General features: G+C 39.0%; 2 protein-coding genes across 4 annotated transcripts in view; one reads left to right on the plus strand and one right to left on the minus strand.

The window, feature by feature from the left end:
* LOC114667248 (AP-1 complex subunit mu-2) overlaps positions 1–9,755 on the minus strand; it is a 19,294-nt gene extending 9,539 nt beyond the window's left edge. The window contains exons 1-3 of the mRNA XM_051920291.1: positions 9,564–9,755; positions 6,884–7,040; positions 351–418 (exon numbers count right to left, since the gene is read on the minus strand). Coding sequence (XP_051776251.1) covers positions 351–418; positions 6,884–7,040; positions 9,564–9,605 — 267 coding nt within the window. The 5' untranslated portion in view covers positions 9,606–9,755. The remainder of the gene's footprint in view (positions 1–350; positions 419–6,883; positions 7,041–9,563) is intronic.
* Positions 688–21,891, plus strand: part of smarca4a (SWI/SNF related, matrix associated, actin dependent regulator of chromatin, subfamily a, member 4a) — a 71,681-nt gene continuing 50,477 nt past the window's right edge. For 2 of the 3 annotated variants that reach the window (XM_028823943.2, XM_028823942.2), the window contains exon 1: positions 13,139–13,315. The gene's annotated coding sequence lies outside the window, so the exon portion shown is untranslated. Of the gene's footprint in view, positions 814–13,138; positions 13,316–21,891 lie in introns of those variants that run through there. The other variant, XM_051920577.1, reaches the window with a different exon arrangement.

The following is a 21,891-nucleotide window of genomic DNA, read 5'->3' on the forward strand; positions in this document are numbered from 1 at the left end:
TGCTGTCAACAAAAATTCAAACACAAGGTTGTCAGGGTGGTCAAGCCACACCCCAGTACACAGTAAAGTCACCGACTCTTGAGTTTAGGAATATCTGGCCAAGTTTCCAGCCACAAGATGAGAATAGCTGCTTGTGGTGACCCACCCAAAGCAGTCCCACCAATGAAGTCAGCAGCCTGAAAGCCTGAGTGCAGCTCTCTGTATGGAGCCCTCGTTAAACAAGGTCCTGCCAGAAAAATCTCACAGTCCAGATTTATATTGAAGCACAGCGCCCTCTTCTGTCAGGTTTCAGTAAGTATATCTCAGGTTTAGGACAAAAAATTAAAGTGATGCAAAATTCTATTTCTTACCTCCACTAGCTTGTAGAGGAAGGTGTACACCAAGGAAGCATTGGAGTTTTTTGTGGTTGCAGCCACCACTGTTTTCACAGAAGTACATCAAGGAAAATGTCCTGAATGTTTGTGAAAACCCAGGGAAAAAGGCACAACCTGTTTAGTAACAAATGGCAATCCATGAAATCAGTCTCCTCGAGTATGGACACACAATTCAGCGTGATTAAGTCATTATCAAGAATGGCCAGAAGCACATGACACTGGGAGTGTGAGTGTCCTCTGGTAGTCTCTCAAGTTGATATTTTCTGAAACTGAATGCCTGGTGCCCCCGCCCCCCCCATTTATTCCAATCTTATTTGCTTTGTCACACAGGCCAACTGAGTGAAAGGAGTGAACATAGAAGTGTGAAGTGGAACATTTTCATAAATGTCTTTTTTCCAGTGTTCATTAACAATCACACCCATAATGAAGACCGATGTAGGTAAGCTCTTCTTGTATGTTGGACATTTTCAATTCATACGCGTACAGAACAGATAAACAAACCACACTGATTTAAAACAGCATGTTTTAGTTAGAGAAACACCATCCCAAGATGCATTACAGCTTGTGTACATCCATTTCTTTTACAAACGAAGCACAGGTAGGTTAAGTAACTTGATCTGGGTTGGAGCCACAGATAGAAACAATAAATGTATGGCTTTAGTTGAGCAAAAAAGAAAACCATTTAATATACAAAAAATGTTTCCCTTGTAAAATAAAAGAGGAAACAATCCTGTTGAACATGCTTAACACAGTTCAATCTTATAGGAAAGGGGGCTTATACTAGCAAGTGTAAGGTAGAAAGCAACACTGGCTGGGACACTCATACAACCCCATATTCAATCATATTGGGCTAATTTAGAATAACTAATTTTTAATTTAATTTTAAAAATGAACTAAGCAAAGTAGACACTTTCATTTATAAGCAAGTCATTTGTGTGATAATCTTGCCTATGTTTTTTTTTCTGAATCCAGAAATGCAGAAGCAATTACAAAGGCAAATTAAATACTAGGCTATATCGTAAGAACTGTTGAGTATTAATCGAGGGACATTATGCTTAGACTATGTAATGCACTAGTAAGACTGCATCTGAAATATTGTGTGCAGTTCTGGTCACCATGCTGCAAGAAAGGCATAGTAGCACTTGAAGCTGTGCAGAGAAGAGCAAAAAGGTGCATTTCAGGACTTAAGGACATGTGCTAAACTGACAAGCGTATAGAATTAAGCCTGTTTAGTCCTGAGTAAAGGAGACTGCATGGGGACTTAATTCAGGTCTTCAAAATTCTCAAAGGCATCAATAAAGTAGATCCAGTAGAATTCTTTAGACTAAATGGCAATTCACATATTGTATGCAAGGACAACAGTAAAAATTAAGAAAAGTGGAAAAATGAGAGACTCGTGTGAAAGACCACTCCTTTCATTTGCTTATGTTGGAACAGACTGGGTGGACTTTTCCAGAAGTCACTAGAAAATTCCTTCTTTAATTAACGGCATGAGAATTTGACAAAGACACTTTTTTTTTAATAATTTGCTAAATCACACACTGTAAAAAGTACCACAAAAGACAGAAATGGGTGGTGGACAGTTGAACTGAATCACTGGCTGGTTACATAACTGGCTGAAGATCATCCAGAGAAACCCTGGAAATCTTATAACGGATAATCTACACATTAGCTGTGCAGAGGGGAGATATGTCACTTTATTTTTAAGGTATCCCAGCACTACACCACACCCTTCCCCAGCATCCACAAAGATGTGCAAGTTAAGTTAATTGGAGACTCTTAATTGTCGTCTTTGTGAATACTAGTTCCTGCCTTGTGCCCAATACTGCTACCCTGCACTGGGATATGTGAGTTTGAGAATGTTTTGTTATAAAGGAAGCATCCCACAATCTTCTGATCTTCCTTGAAATTAAAGGTGACTTTCCAAATTAATGAACAAATGGTGGATTGGCGATTCTAAATTGGCCCTAGTGTGTGCTTGGTGTGTGGGTGTGTTTGTGTGTGTCCTGCGGTGGGTTGGCACCCTGCCCGGGTTTGAATGGATGATGTGACTTGCTCAAGAATAGTGACCTGTGCATCACAGAACACCCTGTAAAACATGACCACACACTTGCATTTAACATCATACCCATGCACAGTAGCAGGAAAACTGCAGAAGAACAAAGAAGGTGCCTCAGCCCAGTACTGAATTAGTGCGTCCAAGCATTGATGTGAGAAACCCACTCATTGCTCTGCTCTATCATTGAAGCAAAAGACGTCATTCTGCTCTTAAAGTGGATCCTTGTAGCAATGAAGCCACAGTGAACTAAAATATTTAAATTTACACATTTGGAGTGTTTCAGAATGTATCTAGGAGGAACAAAATTCCTATTATATATATATATATATATATATATATATATCCATCCATCCATCCATCCATTTTCCAACCCGCTGAATCCAAACACAGGGTCACGGGGGTCTGCTGGAGCCAATCCCAGCCAACACAGGGCACAAGGCAGGAACCAATCCTGGGCAGGGTGCCAACCCACCGCAGTATATATATATATATATATATATATATATATATATACAGTATATTAAGCCCGTTCTCCAAATGAGGGTCTCTGTTATAACGAGCAGAGCAGGGCAGAACAGACTTCCCTCTCACAGCTTTTTCCAGGCCTTCACAAGCAAGGTGGGCTAATACCTAGCATATCTTCATTATCTTTTATTTTACATTCAGCTGATGCTTTTTTCTCCAGGGAGTCATATTAGTTTAGAATGTTTAAAAAGCTTTAAAGTTTTCTTTTCTTACAGTTGTAACACAAGCACACTAAGTGATTTGCAGTGGGTCACCCAGTAAGTCACAGGTGGGAACTGACCCACAAACATCTGGATTTAAAAGCCAGTGCTTTAACCACCATGCCACACACTTGAAAACATTCAAAGACCAGAACATAGTAGTGTATGTAATTTAAATTCACAATTGCAAGAAAACAGTTTGCTTTCTTGGTCTTGTCATCAATCCCAGTAATCTTTCTGTGTGTGAATGTGTTAATTCATTATTCCACAGATACTAAAAATTTAAAGATTGTATTATCTCCCTTGAGCTTCAGAATCCTGCAGTGACAGCAGTGAGCCCAGCGAGGGGGCACAAGTCAGTCTGCACCAGCAGATTGAATGTCACATGTGACGACTAAAGGCAAATTTGTATTGCAAAACACCTGTTTTCATTTCAAATGATTAGCATGTCTACTCATTTTAAATACTTCACTTCAGCCATATTTATGTCATTGGAGAGATTTTGTAACACAGCCAGAAATATATAAAAAAAACAATAAAAATGCTTTGATTTGATTTATATGATCTTTTGTTTTGTTTTTTGTGAGAGTGATTTCAAAGAAAAATGGTATGCAAGGATAGTACATAGAAATCTAGGTTGCAACTACTGGGGGTTGGGGGTTTACTACCTGACAAAATCAGGACCTTACAACTTCCTACTTTACTAAAGGAAAATATAATTTGAGGTGGGAGGGGGGCTGGTTGGGCTCTCGATTGAAATATTGAGAGTCCCCCACAGCAGCAGAAGACACTATGCAATCTCAGTGTTCCTAGCAACTACCAGAGAGAACTTCCTGTCTGGGGTTTACCTGGTCAAACCGTTGGCCAAGACACAGCTTTATAGAAACAAATGGGGCTGCTAGAGGGAACTTTCATAATACTGCCCCAGGGATTTTACACAATATTCAAGATTCTGGAAATGATTAGCTGATCATGCTTGGAATTCATAGTTTTTACTGTTTGTTTGTATGTATATGCTCTCCTGGTATGAATATCTCACCCTTTGAAATTAACTCTTTTTATGTAGAGTTTGGCATTTTTTGACATATTTGGACCATGGATGTCTCAGAAGTGTTCTCTGGGTTCACAATGGTTAGTGCAACATTTCAGATCAGTGCTGTTCATTACTGAAAGATGCACAGCAAATATTCGTCATGGTCTCTTTTAAGGTGTGCATCCCAGTGATGTCAGTTGTTTGAAGTGTTTGCACACTCTGTATATTTTAGTGTGAGCTTTTCTGCAGATATCCCAGTTCCCTACACCTCATATGTCCCAACTGGAACTGGTGATTTTAAATTGGACTTGGAATGATTAATTGGGAGTATGTCTGCATGATTGCCCTGTGGTGGTCTGGCATTTTATCCAGGATTGGTTCTTGGCTCCTACCACAACCTGAATTAGATACAGAGGGCTTGACAGTCAATGGCTGCAATGAGCTTCAAGAATGAGTCAAAAGGATGTGAACAACTTTTAATACTTTATTACAACAACTGCACGTGCTATCTGCCTGGTTTGTAATAGCATTGTACGATAACATAAAATATCCACTCCTTTATTTAATTGCATTTTTGTGATATCAATAAATGTAATAAATTTTTAATAAGGTACTAAACGTTGTTCACAAAATTTTGATAACTCTGTATCAGTTCCTCCTGATTGGCAGTATTGTCACCTGGACTCATAAAACATTCACCACTGTGACATTTCCGTCCATCACCCAATCTATCCCATTTTCTGAATGTCAAGGACAGAGACCATAAGATCTCCATCCATCCATTAGTGCTACCAGAGTTCTCTAATTGAGGGCCACAAGATACTTTATTAAACATTATGTCATCTAAATATAAAAATACAGAGAAAGTCAAAATTGATCACATATAAAATACAGAGGAAGTAAAAATGGCAGCTACATGGTAAATGTTCAAAACAAGAACATCTTAATTGTGTGTGGCATGGTGGTAAGCACTACTGCCTCATGAATCCAGCATTCTGGTTTCAAATCCTCTGCTTGGAGTTCCACAATCTGCCTCTTATTTTTGTGGATTTTCTTTCCACATTCCCAAAGACATGCAAGTTTGGTTAATTGGCAATTCCAAAGTGGTCCCTCCAATTGATAGATACCAGCTGGTATCTGGCAGGCTGGTTCCTGCCTTGCACCAAGTGCAGAGATAGGCTTTGGGCACTTCCTCCTCCCTTCACGTTGATTAAATGGACTTGAAATATTATTTCACATAGCTCTTGGTTGCACCCTTTTCTTAAAAGAATGCACTACTCAAAAATTATATATGTATATATATTTTTATAAGTTACCCACTCCATGTACATTTTAATGGTGGCCTAGAAAAAAATTCAATCTTGTGGTTTTATGCAGAATTGTGGGAAAGATGTTTATGACATAACAGTCCCCAGTGGTGGCCAGTAATTGAAGACAGGACTCTTGACCAAAGAATTATGTGGAAAGGCTGATCTTCAAGTCAAAAAGACCTTTCTTGGCCACCACTACAAAGTACATGGAATATGTAACATATATAAAAAAAATAATTTTTGGATGGTGTATTCCTTTATATATGTGTACATGTATGGAAAATACTGTGGTGGGTTGGCGCCCTGCCCAGGATTGGTTCCTGCCTTGCGCCCTGTGTTGGCTGGGATTGGCTCCAGCAGACCCCCGTGACCCTGTGTTCGGATTCAGCGGGCTGGAAAATGGATGTATGGAAAATATCTTTTCCTATTGTCATTGTTATGTCCTTCCATCTGTATGTCTGCATGAAACATTTCAGTTTTGTTGAGATATCTAGAATAGAGCATGCAGTGCAATTTTATTGAATGTTAAAAACTCCCTTTTAAAAATCATTGGTAAATTTTGTCTATATTAAAACAAATGTTTTCAGTGAACAAAGTGACCTCAATTACCGATTCATTTACTCTTCCAAATTTACCTTGTCAAAGGTTATTGCAACTTATTTATTGTAAAAACAACTAAATGGAACCTCAAAGCATTTTTATCACACGTTTTTTGTGGTGGTGTGAGCTTCAGTAGTCATGGTTAGTATCCCACGCTCTCAGTATATCTGTGTAGGACTCTACTGGGAGTTCTGGTTCTACTACCACATGCCACAAACTCCAGACTGGCTCAGTGTGATTAAGTGTGGCTGTATGCTTGACTGTGCCCTGCAATGAACTGGCGCCTAATCCAAGTTTGTTTTTCCTTGCTTGCCTTGCATAAGCTATCTTTAACTGGATTGAACTGTTTCAGGAAATGTGTATTACTGTTAAGTACATTGACAAAAGGATAGCAAGTAACATAGATGCAAATAAGTTTAAAGGATGTGGCAAAACAATGATCAGTCATAGATTGAATCTGTACATACAGCAGAGAAAAAAACTAGCTAAAACAAAATCCCAAATGAGAATCAATGAGATCAGTTAAAAGTAAGAATAATGCACCGATTGTGAAGCTGGTTAGAATAACCACCAGCAGTCAGAGGGGTCTCCAGGCCTGAACTTGGGAACCATGATTATAAAGAACATGGCAGTGGCCATCAAAATAACATAAGATGGTAAAATATTTAGAATCCAAAAATATTGATTAATTATGAAAAACAAATTATATTAATTTCACAAACACCCTAGGGAATTTGCAACACATAAAAATCAATGCAGGGTGCTTGTTGATCAAAGGATACAGTACAGGTTACTGTGCTTAATCCATAAGAAATGAACTTTGCCATGTGAGATGAGAGGACACAGCAGCCCCTCTTCTTCCTGTTGCATTAGCACTGGCATGAAGAAATCAATTTCAGACATGCTAACATCTCCTTTATAATCTCGATATATCAGCACCTAAATAAGGAAAAAAAAAAGATTATGTAGAGGCTCCAAATACATTAAATATCAAAATTAATTGGCACAATGATTAGCACTGCTGTCTCATGAATTCAGCATCCTGAGTTAATAATCCCTCTCCTGGTTGTTATCTGCATGGCTTTGCCCTTCTGTGCTCTCCCACATTCCATAGACTTGAGAGTCTGGCAAATCAGTGACTTTAAATGGCCCTAGTATAAGAAAGTGAGAGTATACTTGTGTGAGTCCTGTGATGGAGTGATGCCATGGCCGGGATTGTTTTCTGCCTTGCAGCAGTGTTGACATGATAGGTCCTGAATTAAATTAAGGTGGGTTTGAGAAGACATACAGCGTATTTAACCACTATTGACACAAAGTTCAAGACATGCAGTGTGATAAGATGCACACCCACACTTAATTGGATAGTGGGCCACTATGTGGCACCAAACCGGCTGGTATGCTCCATGATGTGGAATCTTGTTAGTGTTTAGATTCCTACCGTAAGGATGCAGACACCACTCTTCATCTCATGTCACATTAATAGAGTTGGACAACACTGCTTATCATGTCATATCATTAGAGGAGTAGTCTTGAATACTCAGTGCATTCCAGATTTGCACTCCAAAAATAATGGTTTGCATCAAACCATTATATGCACACATATATATGATCTCTATCATCTTGGAAGACACCCTTCAAAAAATACAAAAAAAAGAGTTGCTACACCAGAGGATGATGCTGATCAATCACTCATTCTGAAGTAGATAGGATCACTAGGAATGTGAACACGTAAAGTATGACGGGAGAACATACTGTGTACCATTACGAATCTGGTAGGACCCTTTATGGTTGACCTCAAGCACTCTGGTTCCTTCAGGTATCAGAGTACATGATGCAAGAAGAAACATCTAAATAGATCAGACTATCATCTGTGCTCTTTGCTCCACTTTACTAGCTTTAATTGTGCATTTCCAGATGACTTTAAGTGGTTTGTGTACTGCATCCTGTCTATAGTGTCACGCTGTGTACAAATGTCATTAGTTATAATAATAATGAAAAACAAAAAATCAGCTATGCATTATTCTTCCACTAATCCTTCCTGGCAGCACTGGATGAAAGACAGAAAGCAGCTCTCTCCAATATCTTCCCAGTTGTTCTTCAAACCCACCAATAGTCCAAACAGCTATTGGAAGTTTTGATGATTTTTTACAGGCTTCAGTGATCTAAATAAGTATTTATTAAATAGACCTTGCCTTGCCTCTGTTACTGCTGACAGGTTATGGTCCTCTGTTACTATGAATTGAATTAAATAGGTCTAAGAATGAATGAATAAAATATGTGATAAATGCAGTAGATGAAATACTCCTATCCATTCCGATTAAACACTCCTTTCACTTTAACTGCTTTCATTCATTCCACTGCAAAATTCCAGATCACTTTAATTTACCAACCTTACAATTTAACACAACGCCTATGATCCTGAACATCAACCTCATGTACTTGGTTATTAAAGTAAAACAAATGGGTAAGATTGGGAAAATATTATTCTTATAATACACAGTAAAGATGGTCACATTTTCAGCCAGCCCTTGGATTTGAACCTCCCATCTTCTCCTGTCTAGGACTTGTCCATTGTCATTAGGCCACTGAGAGATGGAACAGGACATTTTCAGGTAAATTTTGGAAGGGATATTTTTGTGTATAAAAGTATGAAGCAAGTGGAGCCGAAACAAATCCCTTTGGCTATATGAATGTCAAAGTAATAAAACACTCTGCATTTGAAAGTGACTTTTTTTGGCATGGACTGTATCCCACCTTGCAAATGTTTAAAGTTCTTCACAGCAGCTGGTTTTATTTTATTTATTAATCTGAAAGCCCAAATTAAGTGTGTGTTGTGGCTTGGTTAAGTCATGAATAATTGCATTTCAGTTAATTGCATACATTTATGGACAAATTCCACATTTTTTTTTCATTTTATTAATATGCACTATTTTGCTCAAACTCAAACATATATTTTTAAACTTTACAGTAACCCTTTCCATAAGACCTGACTGAAAATGGTTCCAGTCTGAATATATAAAAAAAATGCTTTCTGATTTTATTCGTAATTTGGTAGCTGAACAGAGATTATGTTCCCCTTAAAGTGTCCGAAAACGCCTCTCAGTTACACCAGTGAACTGTGACTCCAAAGCCCAGTTCAAACCATCCCAGGCTGAACTGATGTCCCACCCCAAGTTCCGCAGCTCGTGACGGGGTGGATCGAAACCCCACAGCCCCCTGTCTGCGGAGAGCCGTATCACGCACCTCATTTTCCACACCAGGCAGTTAGTGGAGAAATGAATCTCCATTCTTAGTGAAGTGACCACCACTCTGCGAAATTATTACAAGTCAGATCTCGCAATCGGCAACCTCAACAGGGAGATTCGGAGCAACTGTATTCAATTACACCTTAACTTCTTTCAAAACTACAGACTTCACTGATTTAGACCATTTTGGGTATGCCTGTTCAGGACTAATCCTCACCTTCCCTTTGAGATCCAGAATGAACACAGCCGACGCCGACATCCTGACACTTGTCCGAGTCACTTCTCTTCTTTTTCGTTTTAGTTGTCCGAGAAAAGAAAGAAAAAAAAAACTTTCGATACCCGCACGAGTTCCCTTTTGATATTCAGCAACCGTCGTCTACTTCCTGACCCACCGACTTAACTGCTTCGCTCCCACGTCATCAAATCCAGGTACAGGTAGAAACTTAAAGGGAACGCGCGTCTAAAGCAATGCGTAAAAGAGGATGACTTGTGTGACATATACGATTGTCGTTTTATTTTCACACGAAATATACCATAGTGAACACAGTGTGTTATTATAATATAATTAAAATAAGACAAATTATTTTAAAGTTCATCGAGATTGGAGAATTCTGCAATAAATTCTAACACGTGTCTTTAAGAAAGGTACGCTTCACATTTATCGATGGTTTAAAGCGATTTGACAGCCGCAGTGGTTAGCGTTACTCTTTTGCCGATTCGGTTGTCCGGGTTCGAATCACATTGCATATTTTTTACATCCTGTTATTCCGTTTTCCATTCCAAACACAGGCGTGTCAGAACAGCAGTTAAAGTTGTGAGGGATTGTGGGCCCACTCGACGAAATGGCATCACGGACGTGTTACATACCAGCTTTGCACGCGACGAGCCCCAAAGACCCTCGTAGTGGCCAGGTTTGGGAATATTAAACGATTGGACGACCGGATTTATGATAACACTTCTAAAGGTTATTCCGAAATTAGAAGACTACTTTGGAACTTGTGTCACAGCCAATGTAGAGTTTGAATTGAAATGACATGTCCATGAATGCTTCACAACGAGACCATTTCTCAGACTAAATGCCTTTATCTAGCTTATGCTGCATGTACAGAATAGCATAATAATACAATAAGTATGTTAAACATATTCTATAATTATTCAAACATTGCCAGCAATTAATATGAAAGTGATACATGTTATCCAGTGTTGGGTCCAACCTTGTCCTTAATGCTCCTGGAGTAGGACCACAATATCCTTTTGGTTTGGAAAATTAACAACTGGATAAAGTGAAAGAAACAAAACTGGTCTACTGCACCATCAAATGTAGGAGAAGTTTCACAAGAAGTCTATGTTTAATTCAATGTAAAGGTATAGACAGAGCATTTGCCTACACACGTATTTTGATGCAGTCATTTATTTAGCTGATGTGTTCATCTAAAGTAAGTTAACAGGGCAAGACACAATTGTTTAAAATAAGCAATATGCAATACCAGTCAGCAAACTGTTATATCCAACTTAATAAAAGGATAAGAGTCTGTGTGTCTGCCCGGTTGCTTTGTTTCTGTAATCCAATAGATGGCGCATCACAAGCTTTAGCACTGTTTTAATGAATCCCATACCAAGTGATATATAACAGAGACATAGTTATTGGACGGACACACTGCACTCCAAATCTTGACACTGAATACATCCAACAGAGAGTAACTGCCAGATGGACATCAACTTATCCACATTAATAAAGGGATAAGGGTGTGTGCCCCCAATGTGACATCTTTATTATATGTCCGTTGGTATGGGATTCGTAAAAGCGGGGCTAATATTTGTGATACGCCGTCTGTTGGAATGAAAGTGCAAATCATTTTAATACTACAAATGTTTGTGTTGCTCCATCTTTTGGAATGACAAATGCAATGCATTTTTTTAGTACAGATGTCTGTAATGCACCATCTGTTGGAATGAAAATGCAAGTCATTTTATTACTTACATGCATTAGAAAATACATTCCAATAGATGGTGAACTGCAGATGTTAATATTGATTATTTATATTTCAACTCATCTTTGACTGGTAGCACAACTAGTTATATTATATTATATTACCTTTTGTAGACAGATAATAGAATAAATTTAAAAATATTCGGTATTTCTTGCCGTGCATGTTTCCTCAGCCTTTCTTCAACATCCTCGTGTGTTTCAACCTCTCTTGCTTGGCGCCCCCTATCTTCATCGCATTTCCGTCAAGCCTGCTTCTTAGACCCGGTCATTTCATGTCCCCTTGCTCACCTCCTGTCCACTTTGTGACTACCACCAATGGTAGATGGGCCCCCAATACCCGCCATAACAACATCATTCAGATTCTTGTGGATACTTCACATCTTTAAAGGCTACTCAGGCTTTGCGTTATTAGCATTTAGTGAACCAACATCACTCAGTAAGTTAAGTCACTTTGTTGCCATTGAAAAACTCTTATTTCAAATCATTTTTTCATAAAAATAAAGTCACAATCAGGAATTGAGCTTCACATCCCTAAAGTATTGTGACATTGTCATGCTTACCACTGAGCTACCAAAGCCAAATGACCAAGTAGATTGTTCAGAGGTACTGGACAGACACACACACATAAACAGAATGGCGTTTTATTGTACTGTTTGGGACAAAGACACATTTTTCTTTGATGTCCCCCTCTGCTCTACAGTTTAAAATTACAGATCAAATAATTCAGACTTGTGATTAAAGTGCACACTTCAGTGTTTCAGTTAAGGAGATTTGCATACATTTTGGTGACCCACCACTTTTTCTACATGGCCTCCCCATTTCAGGTCACCACAGTGTTTGTGGCATAGCAAGTGGCAGGTCAGTTACAGCCATCATGTTTAGGACTTTGTCGTATATTCCTTGCATGCAACAACTGCTTGAAGTCTGCGATTCATAGACATTAAGGGGTGCGTTTTTGTTAATAATGAAATGTAATAATGTTCCTAAACTTTCCTAGGGAAAAAGTAAAATGATAAGGTGATGAAGTGCCTACAATGCCAGTCGCCATGGACTCCTTGAAATCTACATTCACATTAATCAGATTCATTTATAAGAGGGTATGTGTCATATTATTCTTCCATTCTCTAACTGGCTTAGCCCAAATGTATGGTGGTGGAGGCTCCAAATTCTTCCATTATGACTATGGATGTGTGCATGAGCGACTATAGCAATGGAGGTGACATCTTGTTAGGGTAGGTTGTAACTTGTTGCCTTGTACTCAGTTCAGAAAGGAAAGATTTCCCTGAAACAGTGAAACTTGAAAAGTGGGACATAACAATCCATGGTCCCATCTCCATCGCAGGGGACACTTCAGGCTTACCATCTCAGAAATCCAATGTAAAGTAACTTACGTCTTTTAATATCTGGAGAAAAAATCTTAAGGCAGATAAGTGGAGATCAAGCCAGCTCGTCACAGGCAGCTACAACTACAGGGCTGGCACTTCTGCCGTAAGGCATTAACGCTAACAGCTACGCCACCATGTGTTATAATGTTATATCGTTTTAGTAAGTATATATTCACGTAGATCACTGATGCCTAAAGTTCACAGAGCACACATGCCATGCGTAGCCTGCGGACTGCGTGCTTTCAGCGCGGCTGACTTTTATCTCCGGCTGTGCCAGCCAGCCAGCCTTCCCCTCCCCCACCTGCACAAACTGCACCAGCATCCTGCATTCCGCGCTGCAGTGGCCCCGCCAGCGCGCATGCGCTTACTCGGCCGTGTCTCCGCGGGAGGGGGCAGATCGCGCTCTCTGTGGCAGGCAGCGGTGCTGCAGTCTCGAGGCTGGCCGCGAGATTCACAGCGTGTCGAGTGACTGACTGTTAGCAAAAAGAGGAGGAAAGGAGCAGGCAGCTGGAGCGCTTGGCGGCTCTTTGTCCTCACAAAGAAAACGCCAGCCGGTGGGGGGCCAGGGCCGCCTCTCGGCGCAGTGGACTCTCGGTAAGTCTTTCGTTCGGCCCCACCGAAGTCCGCACAAAGCTTGAGTTTGTTTTGTGTTTTCCTTCTCTTTTTGTGCATTTAATTTTACATGTGGATTGGATTGGGCACATCGCGCCGGATTCGCCCGCCCCTCTCCTCTCCTCTGAGCAACTCGACGGCGTTTGAATGAATGAATGAAGAATTTCATGCGAAGCGAGGCGAGTTCACTGGCGAATTGCTGGGTCTCGGGTGCATAACTAAAACTACCGTCAATAAGCAGGTTCTCGCTTCTTTTATGTCTTTTAAGCCATTCCAAATAGAGGGTTAATGCGAAAACCAGCATGGCCGGCTCTTGTGCACCTCTTTGTTACCGAGGAGACCTGGATTGCATTTGTCCTTGTTATTCAGGTCCTTTGTTTTTTGGTATTTTTGCCTTTAATCAACGTGAGATAGTCCGAGGCGTATTTGTAACGCTTTTAGTGGTGTGCCCGCATGTAGCGGAGGATGAAACCGTGATCCGGGTTGGAGCCGCGCCGCCACGGCTCATCTCCGCAGCACGGAGGACTCTTGGTGGCCTCGTTGGTCTCGTATCTGGTGATAACGTCAGATCAGATTCGAAGTGAAATCGTCTTTGCTTTTCTTTTTTTAAAGCTTTGTATTTACATCTTTTATTAAGCCTTGGTGGACCACATCTCTGTTGGGTCTTTTATGTTGTTTGGTTCATCTATTGACTCTCATTTGTTGGTGACTATTGTCCAGAATTTGACTTTGAGTTCATAACCCCTGATGTGTACAACGTGTTTTGGTTCGGACTCGTTGCTCTTTATTTTGGATCGGACTGATAAACTGAACCTTCAGAGGCGAGGACTTTTTTTTTTAAATCCAAAAGGTGGGCCTTTTATGTGTGCTGCTGTTTTGGGCCTTGGCATGCCTATAAATTTTTTGTTGTACTACACTCCAGTGTGATTCGAGGTTAAGTGGTACCTTGAAACAAAAGTATTTGTCTGTAAAGCAAAATATGCTTAGGTTTAACTGCTTTTGTAAAAAAAAAAAAAAAATGTGTTTTGTGGAAAAAAGTCAAATTATTTGACATGTGAAGCTCTGGATTGTGGGTTGTCTGTTCAAACCCCACAACTGTGACTGGGAGGGCCACTTAAACTGTAGCTGTTGTAACAGTAGAAGTCATTTTTATGATTAATTGCAATATTGAACACTTCACAGCATATTAGAATGTACTTATATCAGTGAAATTGAGGCAGCATTCACTGTAGTATTTACAATAAAAAGGTGCCATATATGTTGTCACCAGTGTGATGCAGGGCTGTTAGCACACATTTCCTTTGGTTTTCCCTACCATTGACTCAATTTGTTATTCTAGTGTGAGTCACTTAATAATGATCCGAGAGTAGAAATATGGTAGTATACATTATTCTTGTGAATAGTTAATTGTCTTGAGTTACAAATGCAATTAATTTGTCATCAAGCTCATATTGTCCATTTCGTTTGGTGCAGATCGGGTCTGTAGGGTGCTTGATCCCACCATGACAGGAAAAAAAAAATGTTTTCACACCCCACTTAGTCCAGTTAGGGGTCTTGGGAAACTTTCCTGGCAACATCGGGTGCAAGAAAGGAAACCATCTTGAATGGGTTGTCAGCCAGCATATACCACACTCTCTGGTTGAAGTCGCCAGTTAGTCTAATACACATGCTTGGGAATTAGAGTGGCGCACATAAAATGAAACCCTACGTTTCAATGAGAGATATGCCTAAGTGAAATTTGGCATAATTGGGCTACCTTAAAATACATTTGACACTATTTGACCTATTGGTTAAAGGTTTGTACCCTAAAGCTCTTTTCACTGGCCTACTGTGTTAACCGGAGCAAGCCGCTTGATCAGTTGGTGTTTGCGTTGACTACTGTAGGTGTAAAAGCAACTGTACTCGACCTGTAAAGTGCCTTGGGTTGAATTTCGTCACGACAGATTGTGCTTTTTTTACAACACCCAAAAAATTTTTTTTTTTCTTTCAGATTATTTTGTTTCATATTGTGCAGTTACGTTTGCTTGCACCTTATAATTCACATGCAACACCCTGAAACTGTAGCAATACATTTATGAAAGCTTAGACCTATGATTTATTAATGCTGGCATTATAATAATACATTTTCAACTGGCTTAATTCAGTTCAGGGTTGTGAGGCTGGAGCCTATCCTGGCAGTTCTGGGCACAGGGAAAGAAACGGCATCAATTCTTTATAGTGCTCACCTATGCACACATCACTCCTGCAGTAGGACCCGTTTAGAGTCACCAATTCATTAGTTTTGAGAATGTGTGAGGAAAACCCATACAGCTATGAAACAGAACACGTAAACTCCTTACTGACAGTGACAAGGCATGGAGTACAAACTCTGGACGGTTTATGTTAAAAGCAGAAGCGTTAACAACTGCACTGTTTGTGTTCCCAGCCTGCTGCATGAAAATGAAAGCAAGTATATATTAATCATCTCACCTGTAGTATATTTGCCGATCTTTCTCTTCACTTGTACCATTTGATAGAAAGTGTTGGTGTTGCATGAAGAGTGATTTGGGAACACACTTTGGTTTCAAAATTCTTGCATCCTCCTACAAATGTTCATCTTAAGTTTTGATCCAAGTATTGCATAACATGTTTTCTTGCTGTTCGTACACAGAGACAATCTGATCAGAGTTTCGTATGCCAAAAAATTGGGGTCATGTAGGTGCAAACAAAAGTTAAAACAGAGTTAGTTTTGAATTTATATATTTTTCTTTTTTATTGAGACTGGGGTGTATAGTTTAGGTTTGTTTGTAGGCATTAGCTTCCTTTACTTTATTGCCACTTGGCCCACTAGCTTAGTTAGTTTTATTAATAATATGATTATCTGAGTGAAGTTTTCTGTATCGGTATGCAGCTTGGCAAACTCTGTAGTGTTTTCTGTGAAGTGCACTATTTAAAAAAAAAAACTGAGTAAGCTGAAAGTGCCATATCAGTTAGTTGTTAACTTGTGTGTCTAAAATACTGAAATACCTCATCGTGCCATTATTTAAATCAACATATCTACAAGCTGCTGTGGAAGTGCTAGTGAGTGATGCTGGGGCCATCCCGTCTCTCTGATGTATTTGTTTGAATGAGCTGTTGACAGTTCCTGCGCACACGTGCAGGCTGCCTTTAAATTGGAGTGTCGTTTCCTGTCTGAATAATTGCCAATGTTTCAGTTTCACAGTATGGCATACAGTACGATGTGCGGCTTTCCCTGACGCACCTTTCTTTACTGCTGTCTTTGTTTGTGTAATAATATGTAATTTAACAAAATTGTAGTGGGAAGAAAAAAAATTGTTTTGGTTCTAGTCAGTTATTTTTCACTCCTACCAAGTTAAAATTAAAGCTTAATATATTTTGAAAATTATTTTCTCAATTCTGATACCAAAGAAAATCAGATTTTTTTTGTCTTGTTTGTTCTTCTGGTCTTTGCACATCGACTTGTCCAAATATTTTTATTTGAACTGTGCATATTTTTTCCAAGACTAATGTGGATAGCTTGTTGTGTTGGTGACTAAGGTGAGCAGTTTGTTTTACCTACAAGTAGTAGGGTGACATTTCACTTTATATCCTTTTTATTTTTTTCTTTCATAGCTACTGTGATTTATCTGTTAAGCAATTCTTTTTATCAAAGAACCCATGAAAATCTTACATTTATTATATAATTTCAGTGTCATTTATAACTCTGTGATGGCCAGTGTGATTTACTATGCTGTGGTGTGCTGGGCACCTAATCAACAAGTTAATTAAAATGGCAGGTTTAGGTATGGGACTAAACTGAGTGCTGTTATGAACAATCCTGAACCTCCTTCCTCTGACACGGACATTCCTCTAACAAATTATTCAGCAGAAGTGTGTCAAGAAACACGACTGGGGCTCCTTACGCCCGTATAGTGCCTCACTGGGACTGTCAAGTCAGAAGTTGGTTTTTTTTTTCCATTTTCTTTCTAATCAGTGTTCAGTCCATAGTATGTGTGTGTGTTTTTATTTATCTATAGGTTTTATTTAAAAAGCTTTTGTTAAATGCCAGATTTCACCCCAGGGATCAAATGTTCTAGCTAGCTATACTTGCTTTGCTTGTTTTGAAGCACTGGTAGGTTCAGTTGTGGATATGTAAGTGATGGCAATTGAATCAACAACCAAATACAATACAATTTATTTTAGTTTAGCCCAAAATCACACAAGAAGTGCTGCAATGGACTTTAACAGGCCCTGCCTCTTGACAGCCCCCCAGCCTTGACTCTCTAAGAAGACAAGGAAAAACTCCCAAGCCCCCCCCCCCCCCCCGAAAAAACCTAGTAGTAGAAAAAAATGGAAGAAACCTTGGGAAAGGCTGTTCAAAGAGAGACCCCTATCCAGATAGGTGGGGCATGCAGTGGGTGTCAAAGAGCAGGGGGTCAATACAATAAACAGAACAGAACACAAGTAATCCTCAATACTTTTATTTTACTGCTATACTGTATTAAGTACAGAGCAGAATTTAACAGTAGATAATATCCGATGACAGCCAGATGCCACCTCCTCTCTTTCCACAGAAGGTATACTGGGCATAGCTTATTGTGAGACGAGTCGGTGCTGACCTGGAATATGTTGGATGGACTAAGAGGAGCTGGAGACTTAATGAGGCGGTGATGGTCTGGTTGGTTGTGCTCAATGTTTTGTTATCACAACCCTTGCTAGTAAAAGCAAATGAGAAGGGAGTCTTATCCAAGTGTTGCTTCATTCTTTAGATTTATCTTATTTTTTGTTATTTTTATTATTATTACAATGAGGACTGATTGAGGTCATTTATGTTAGGTAGAATACCTAGAGGGGGCTGGGCGGTCTCGTGGCCTGGAACCCCTGCAGAATTTTTTTCTCCAACCGCCCTGAGTTTTTTTTTTTTTTTCTGTCCTCCCTGGCATTCGGACCATACTTTTATTCTATGCTAATTTGTGTTCCCTAATTTTAATTATTTATTTTGTCTTTTTTTTCTTTCTTCATCATGTAAAGCACTTTGAGCTGCATTGTTTGTATGAAAATGTGCTATAGAAATAAATGTTGTTGTTATTCCTGTTCACTTTAATTTCTTATTAGGTTGGATGCTATCGTATAACACTATTGATTTTTAGCTAAATTAAAATGAATCCTAGCTAATGTTGCCACTGACATATATTTTGAAAAAGTGTTCAGTTTCACTTTTAATTTTCATTAACTAAGTAGATATAAAAACATTTCATACAGTCAATTATTTCTCAGCCTCGTAGATTGTGATCTCCCCACCTCTGCATAAAAATATACATCTTTCTTGGTCTACTTGCCAACCCCACTTAAAACAACTAATGGACTCACAATGTCCTTCTTACCTTCTAAAACACACACAAATCGAGAACCAGGTAAAGCAGAACAATTAAATTCTTATTTTGGTTTATTTGATTTGTTAGTAAGAAACCATTAAGGCTTTTTTGCTCAGGGATCAGTAAGTAGGAGATGATGGAGCCCATGGTGAAATTCTACCATAAAGGGGGAGTACTGCTGAGATGTTGGGAACATCTTCTTTGCTTTCTGCCGTTGTGCGTCTTCCAATTTAATATCACCATTGAATTTTCCTTACATGTCAAATCGCTATTCCAAGGGTTAAGAAGAATTATGATCAGGGTTGGGAATTTGTAAATGTAGATCTAAATTGGTGTGGTTGAGCGAGTTATATTTAATAAGAGCAAAAATGCTTATTCTTTCCTAAAACTTCTCCCACAATTATTCCCATTTTACAGATTTACTTCAAGCTTCTTGTGCTTGATGTGTCTGTTTCAAGGTCGTCTTCCCATTCTGTCAAGCCCAGCAGTGTTTAATGTATTTAAAATATTTCTGCATATGGTGGACTGTGATGAGCCTAAAATTAGTATACAGTGTCGTCAAGGGGTTAATGTCCCACACTTTATTTATAAGGCATAAAAGAAAATGATTAATTAAGTGCATGAACACCTGATTGATTATAATGTTTTTAAAATTTAAATGCCACATTAGAGGAATACTTCACTCAAAATTATTTTTTTATCTTGTTAATTATCCTGTGTTGTCAGTCAGTCATTTATTTTCAAACCTGCTTAGTCCTGAACAGGCTTGTAAGGAGACCCATGCAGATATGGGGAGAACATGCAAACTCCACACAGGGACGACCCAGGACAGTGAAACCTGGTTGTCTTATCCTGTGTTTGTATGTTTATATGGAGAGCGGGAGATAAAGTTCCTAACCCAATAGGCATCTATGGGAACCAATGGCAGACCAACAGTATCAAAATGCCTGTGAGAAGGAATGTGTTTACTCATTTCAAATAATTTATATAGCAGACATCTGGTTGTATGCTGACAATGTAACATACACATGTACTTTGGCAAAAATGTTGTTAAATAAACCACTTGCCAAAAATCCTCAAGTGAACACTTGGCGAGTGTACTCATTGGTCAGGAGTCCTTCCCAGTAATCGGTCATTATCATTGGTCTAAAAGAGATGAACAATTAGGAAAGAGAGGCAGGTGAAAATGTTATTAGGTGGGAAATATGGCTTGTATTTGTGCATTTCCAAGGGGCTTCAATAAGCAGAAGGTGAATTCAACTGTTTAATTTTACAAGCTGCCATGGCGTTATGGCTTAAGCAGTGAATGAGTGACTTCAATTCAAAAACTCGATCCTATCTGAATGTTCTTCCCACCCATTCCAGAGAGTGCTTTCATGAATCGGTTTATTTAACAAATGTTTGCCAAAAATATCAGTTTAGGGTGTTGTGAGCTTATTCCTGGATGTCTGACACATGGATTATGTGACACCTACATTGAGATTTTTTTTTTTCGTGAATGTTTTGATATCGTTGGCTGTTTTTTCAGCAGTAGAATGCTATATGTACCCTTAGAAACCTATTGTGTCAGAAACTTTATCTCCATTGGCCATAAAAATAAGAAATTAAACATTTTTCTCCTTCATTACAAACAAATCGGGATAAGTAACTGATTAAAAAATAAAAAAAGCCATTTTCTGGATGGAGTAGTCCTTTATTTTGTGTATCAGGTCAGGTTGGGAAGCATGCACTGGTACAACACGTAACTGCACCCACCACACAATGAAACAGCTTGGGATCCTGGTTGTCAACCCCTAGGCAGACATCCGGCCCAGTCCCGCACTCTGGAAATGACCCTCTATCTGCCACAGCCAAGTGTTATGTGGCTCCCCTTTGGCCTGGTCCAGCCGCTTTGATCCTCAGCAATGAGGGTCACCCTCAGGGAATCGCGCCACATGCTTGTAGTGCTGTAACTGACGCTCCCTCAAAATGCAGGTATTGTGCCTTATTCAAGACTCTGTGAGCAAAATAGTCAAACCACCGGTACCCAAGGATTCTCCAAAAGAGAGAGACAGTACTGAAGTAGTCCAGTCTTTGTCTCGGGTCACTGGATTGTGTCCATATCTTGTAACCGTATAGCAAAATAGGAAAGCAACAGGACACTAAAACCTTGGACCTTCGTCCTTTTGCACAGATATTGAGAGTACCACACACCCCTTTCCAGTCAACTGACTTCATAGACGGAGTTTTGTGTATAGTGTTGTTTTTTAAATTTGCAACTGATTGGGCTTTTTTTCATAATGCCATGTTTTTATTTTATTTTGCATTACAAAAAAAATACAATATTAAATATTGTCCTGGTGTTTATGGCTGGTAGGCGTGATGTTGTCATACTATTCAACTTTGTTTTTAACTTGCACTGTCTGGGATGATTGTGTTACCCTGAATATCTAAAGTAAATAAATCAACAATGATTTATTGGTAAGTGTTTGCCATAACATGTATAACAGAAACTCATTTTCAAGGAGCCAAATGGAACTTGTGTTGCCTGAAAAATCTGGTCACTTTATGTAATACAAATGATTAATAAGTATGTTTTATTACAGTACATTTGAAACCCTTATTGTTTGGCTACAGTGCATAAAGTCAAAAGGAGTCCTGCTGCTTGCTGCTTTGAAGGAAATTAAGCAGACTGTTTACATTAGAATGAAAGATCTGAAAATCTTTTTTGTTTTCATTTGCTCTTTCTAGTGATGTCTCAGAAGGCAAGCTCAATGAGGAAATGCAGAGCCAAATAAAATAAGTGAAAAATACATACCCATCAACCATTTACATACTTATAAGAACTAATTATTCCAAATATGCAATAATAAACAAAGTAAAAAATTCAGGCTTTGAGTGCTGTCAGAAATTGAATTCAGTAAACATTTTAAATAAACAAAAAAAAAATGTGTCCGTGTCAATCCAGTAAAGGGACATGACAAGAGTTAGTGATGTAACTTCTCAAATCCATGGCCTGATCTGAGCAATGTCTATGCTGAGTTTAAAGGTCTGCTTCTTGTCCACTTTTCAAATGCAGGTATCTGGGGGCTGAAGTGTATCCTTACAGAACCGAGCACAAGGTAGGAATCAACCCTAAATGGGATCTATTGATGGACACTCATATACGCACACAATTGTGGATCATTTTAAGTCGCCTATTAAATTAACATTCACTTCTATGTA

Source organism: Erpetoichthys calabaricus, chromosome 17, assembly GCF_900747795.2.
Source record: "Erpetoichthys calabaricus chromosome 17, fErpCal1.3, whole genome shotgun sequence".
NCBI classification, from domain to species: domain Eukaryota; kingdom Metazoa; phylum Chordata; class Cladistia; order Polypteriformes; family Polypteridae; genus Erpetoichthys; species Erpetoichthys calabaricus.